Source organism: Pelobates fuscus, chromosome 12 (assembly GCF_036172605.1).
Source record: "Pelobates fuscus isolate aPelFus1 chromosome 12, aPelFus1.pri, whole genome shotgun sequence".
Lineage (NCBI taxonomy): Eukaryota > Metazoa > Chordata > Amphibia > Anura > Pelobatidae > Pelobates > Pelobates fuscus.
In genome coordinates, this window is record NC_086328.1 from 64,746,432 (window position 1) to 64,751,549 (window position 5,118).

Genomic DNA, 5,118 nt, shown 5'->3' on the forward strand with positions numbered 1-5,118 from the left:
ATCTCTGGTCTAGTACTAGCCAGACAGTATATCCCTAGTTAATCCATTGAGTACTTGATGGAATTAGAGTTAGCAGCAGGGGATTAATTACCTCCTTAGAATATACGATGAACATTACTAAGCAACATTCCAAATTATGAAGATTGTGACACAAGTACAGCCTTATCACTGTTTGGTTTTCTTTATTGTCAGTAGTAACAGACATCAATGCCAAATATCAATGCTAAAGATAGTTTAGTTTATCAAAGGCCACTGCTGTTCCCCTATTATTGCTCTGAAATGACAAGGAACAGCAAGCTGCTTATTTGCTTAACAAATATCCACATTAACATTGATAGTAGATTATATTTTCACCAGCATTATTCTAAATAAATGAAGAGTGTGCAAGTAAGTATCAAACAAGCAGATGTTTTTTTTAAAAGACGTATACAAATACTGTTAATCAAAATCTGTAACAGGGGACATGATGTGAGATTATTAAAACTATCATTTGTACATAGGGATACATATACGTTTTAATAATTTAATTTTCATTCACACCAGCCACTATAAATGTCTCCTAGTTTTTAAAATAATTATCACCCCATCATATTAATACAAATAATAAATGAAATGTGATGACCTAGGCAATGTACTTGAGATGCTCTTGTTTTAGTGAATTCATCTCACGCATATCGTCGCCTTTTGAGAACTTTATTTTCTAGAGCCTGAAATAGAACCAAAATAGTGGTGCTTAGAAGCTTGCAGGTATGACAAGAGTTAACACATCAATAGCTCCATTCTGCCTGTGACGTACTGTATATAAATGAAACATGCTTTTCGTTTCCTTCTGCTTGCATTGTCATACTGTCATCCTGTAAATTGGAAAAAGGGTGAGAAATTCTCTAACTTCCTCCTGTCTGTGTAACTGTCAGATTGAGAGGGAGGGAAACACTCACAGTACCCATCTGTCTCTGTCATTATGCCACATGGCTAAGAGATGGACAGACTAAAATCTCCATTCTTCCTGTGCCAACCTGCATGAAAAATGCCAGGTATGTAGTTTCCAGTTCTGCCTTTCTCCACTCATGAGGGCAAAGGTACTCTATCCCACTGTATCCCAATTGGCACAAGCCTGTGTATTAGCCTAGCAGAATCTAGCATAAGTCAACCACCCTCAGCCAGAGCCCATTGTTTGGGACAGAAGCATGTTGGTGCTTTAGAACAAATAGGTGGATAATGTAGGAGGAATCTTTATAAGCAAAGTACAATTTGGTTTGCCATCATAGGTTCTATCTTGCAACCTATGAAGAATCACAAAGCATCAAACAAGAAAAAAATCAAGCAGGACCAATGTCAAAGCTTGGCCCCAGGGTGTCGTCAGGCACAACATTTAACTGCACACTGAATCAGAACTGCTGAATACTAAAAACATAGGCAGAGTGTAAGAACAAAACAGGTAAGCCTGAAAGGTTGGGATTATTATGAGCCTTTGGGCAGATGTGACGCCAGAGGAAATACAGGATCATGCCACAAGGCATTTCTAAGATACCAGAAAGAATGAGCATCAAGAAAAAAGAAACAAGAAGATGTGTCAGGGTCCTGAGAATAAGCAATATATGAATTATGCAATTTTATGGATAGGGAACAGGTGCTGAGCAATAAGAATGGCTGGAAAGGTCATCAATACAATACATACAAAAGATCTATTGGTCAGCTCAATACTTACCCAGTTTTAGAGGTAGCTGCCCTGTCCCTTTGTCTCCGGTTCTTGTACCAGTTGGTCACCTGTGAAGGATGTAGCCCAGTTACATATGAAAGGTGTCTCTTCTGAGCAGCACTAGGATATGGGTCCCGAAGATAACACTCTCGTAAAAGTCTTCGAGTCTTGTCCTAGAAGAACTATCATAAACATCTAAAAATTGTGCCAGGGCCTCCTCTGTTAAAAACCTGATGGATGAGATTCCATGAATCATTGTAACACAAAAGTACTAACTGGTGTGCTGAAATGGTAATTTCAAAGCAAATTTTGCAATTATTGTTGTAGTTTAGTGCGTTAACCCCGATGTCTTCGGACCAAATCAGAAATGAAGAAGAAATAGAATCTCTGGGTCTCATGACTTGTTCTCATATTATGTCAGTCACCCAGAGTATATTCCAGTTTATCTCTACTGCCATCTCAAACTCGTTTGAGAAATGAACAGGGACCAAATGCAAAGCTAGTTGATTTCTTGCCAGTTCTCAACATTTTCTTGTACTATGTTTTAATTTGATTTCCTAATTTTCTCTTCTATACTCTCCTATTCTTTCATGCATGCTTTTTATTAACACATTTTATGTTACTATCCTCATTTGTGTTCACATTTTCTATATAAAATGATTACAAAATTATGGTAATACTGCCAGATTTCATTCCTACATACATCACTGCTATTCTAATGTTACTTAAGTAATTATATGTTACTTAATTTCCCATATTGTATTGATCTCTATACTGTTTAATCACTTTATCTATTGGAATGGACATTTCCACAAGTATTCTGGACTCATAACAAGTATTTCAGCTACCCACTAGATTATACAGGGGTGTTTCTATCTTTGTAGTTTACTACCTCATAACAAGACAATTTAATTTAAACAAACATGATTTAATAAATAATACATTTTAATAAATCCATTCATTCAAATTATTAAAATATTGAATTTTTTTAATAAAATACAGGTAAGTCAGCAACCTTTTCCCATTATTTATCATGACATTTGATCCTGAATTGACCTCTGCATCAATGCTGACCTTTCATAGAAGGAAGATACAATAAACCAATATCTTTTAGAAGCACTAAGGTCAAGTGCTGAGCCACCACCAGCAAGGAATAAGTTCAAATAGGAAGAATGCTTAATGTAAGTGATGTGAGTGCATACTGATAAAAACTCAGAAAATAACTTGCAGACCAAAAATGAAAGCTCCAAAAAACAAAAAAACATTTAGTCCTATTAATACATCAGATACATGGTGATGGATGTTGTATATGCTGACATATTATTCCATTAAGATTTATTTGACATAATTTTTAAAAATAAGAATATATATATATTGCAATATCTCATATGTGTATTAATATCTTATATGGTGATTTCAACATATGAAATTTCATCTAGAAACATATAAGGATATCAAGTTAATAAAGGCTGTCTGGAAGTTATGTCTACATATCACACCCATTGGTATGCCTTTAGAACATGGCATTTTCTGAACTTATAACAGTGGGTATAAACTGGATTTAGTGTAGAAACAACTATATGGCTTTCCACTCACTGTGCCATACCTTCAAACAGTTTGTCTTTTTGGTCCTGTCTTCCTCAACTGTTATATCAGATCTTGCATTCTCCCCTCTGGAGAATGTCTCACTCATGGAAAGAGATGCAGATACCTGAGGTGGAAGAGACCACAAGAAGAGTGCAAGATGGTCCATTTCCCCAATGCAATGCAAGGCGGAACACACTTGAAAAATGTGTCCTGGGGAGAGAAGAGAGAAACTGGGAAACATGAGAGACATCTTTAAAAAAGTGAGACAAAATTAAGTATTAGCTTACAGACAGAAAAGATAACAGACTTGAGAAGGCTGGTAAATTACAGAAAGGAGATTGCAGATGATAGAGTAAAGAATTCCTGTTTCTTAGAGCCTTATCATTCCCTTTACACGTAAAGGAACATGTGTAAGGCAATGCTGTGTGCTTGTGTTTTATAGGATTGACACTAAATGTCAGATGTTACTGGATTAGCACTAATAAAATCCTATTAGATGAAAAAGAGGAAGAGACTGAACTTAAAGGGATACTCCAAGCACCATAAATGCTACAGACCATCCTTGTTTCCACTGGTAGAAGCTCCTGCCACCAATCGAAACTTGAAACTGCAGGGATGACTCTCTCAGACAATGAACCCCTCAGTGGAGCTAAAATAAGTGCAATGCAGGAACTTTCTGCACCAGATGCTCTATGGGAACCAGGCAACTTGCCATACCTTTCTAAATTTATTTGACTACTTACCCTGGGAGAGTGCCAGGGCACGCCTGGCATCATAACCACTATAGTCAGTTGTAGGACCTATTTTTCTTGCAGTGCTCTTTTAAAATAATATATAGATACAAAGAATAGAAGAAAAGGCAAGGAAAAGGGCAGGAGGAAGAGAGTAATGAAGAGAGAGAGAGAGCATGGACAGAGGAAATATGAGATTAAATTAGCAGCGCACATTAGGTTGAAAGGAGTTGACACTAAATACCAAGAATGTAAAACAAAAAAAATATGTTTAAATTGGGATTTATATCATGATATAGAAAGCTGTTTAATCACAGTGAAGTGTCATCAAAGCAGAACATATTAACAGTCACACAAATATGCTGGCTACTGATGCGCAGTGATTTTAGTTCATTTCATGGTATTTGATGCAGAAGCACAATGTCATTGAAGCACATTGTGCATAGGCTTACTAAAAAGAGAATTAATGAATGCATGAAATGAAAAATTAGAAGATTTAAAAAATAAAAATGTTCTGTTGCTACAAAGAGGCAAAATTTTTTATTCAATTATAAATGGCCATTAAGGGAATAATATGTGGTAAAAGCATATATAAAGAAAGAAATTGAATAATGACAATTGTAGAGTAAAAGTGGAAGTATAAAGGTATGAAATTAACAGACATAAATTAATGACTATGATAATTATCTTTCACATATAGTGCACCAGCATATTCCACACAGCTATTAAAAGGGTGAACAGTGAATGTAAAAATATTAAAGACAATATAACAACATAACTGTGGCAACGTGGTTTGAAACTCTTAAAAGGTATGATTTTGTACTACCATAATACATTTAAAGGCTTTTCATGTGAGTTATTGCATGGTTTAGTATACACTCAGTGGAATTGTAGAGCCCGAAATAAGGTACAGATACTTTGTTAGTTAAAAGATGCTGGAATCCTAATTAACTTTGTCATAATCCTATTGCTGAGGATCCTGCTAACAGATATATCCACCTGATGCTTCATCTAGATAATGAGAATTGATCATAGTAGTAATGTCACTACCACTCTCTGGAACCGTGTCAGATTGTTTGGGTGCTGATTATGTTAATATGG

The 5,118-nt window shown here is 35.6% G+C and overlaps 1 protein-coding gene across 2 annotated transcripts; it reads right to left on the reverse strand.

Moving 5' to 3' along the window:
- Nucleotides 1-244: 244 nt before the first annotated feature.
- LOC134578690 (putative homeobox protein Meis3-like 1) lies at nt 245-3,735 on the reverse strand. Of its 2 annotated transcripts, none has more exons than XM_063437678.1 (3): nt 3,306-3,735; nt 1,709-1,767; nt 245-707 (listed from the first exon to the last, which is right to left on the reverse strand). In XM_063437678.1, exons 1-3 carry the CDS (start codon nt 3,534-3,536, stop codon nt 701-703), a joined length of 297 nt encoding a protein of 98 aa, XP_063293748.1. In that variant the 5' UTR covers nt 3,537-3,735; the 3' UTR covers nt 245-700. The 2 variants fall into 2 exon arrangements, with proteins under 2 accessions (XP_063293748.1, XP_063293747.1); XM_063437677.1 differs by having other exon boundaries at nt 1,709-1,872.
- Between the last annotated feature and the right edge of the window lie 1,383 nt (nt 3,736-5,118).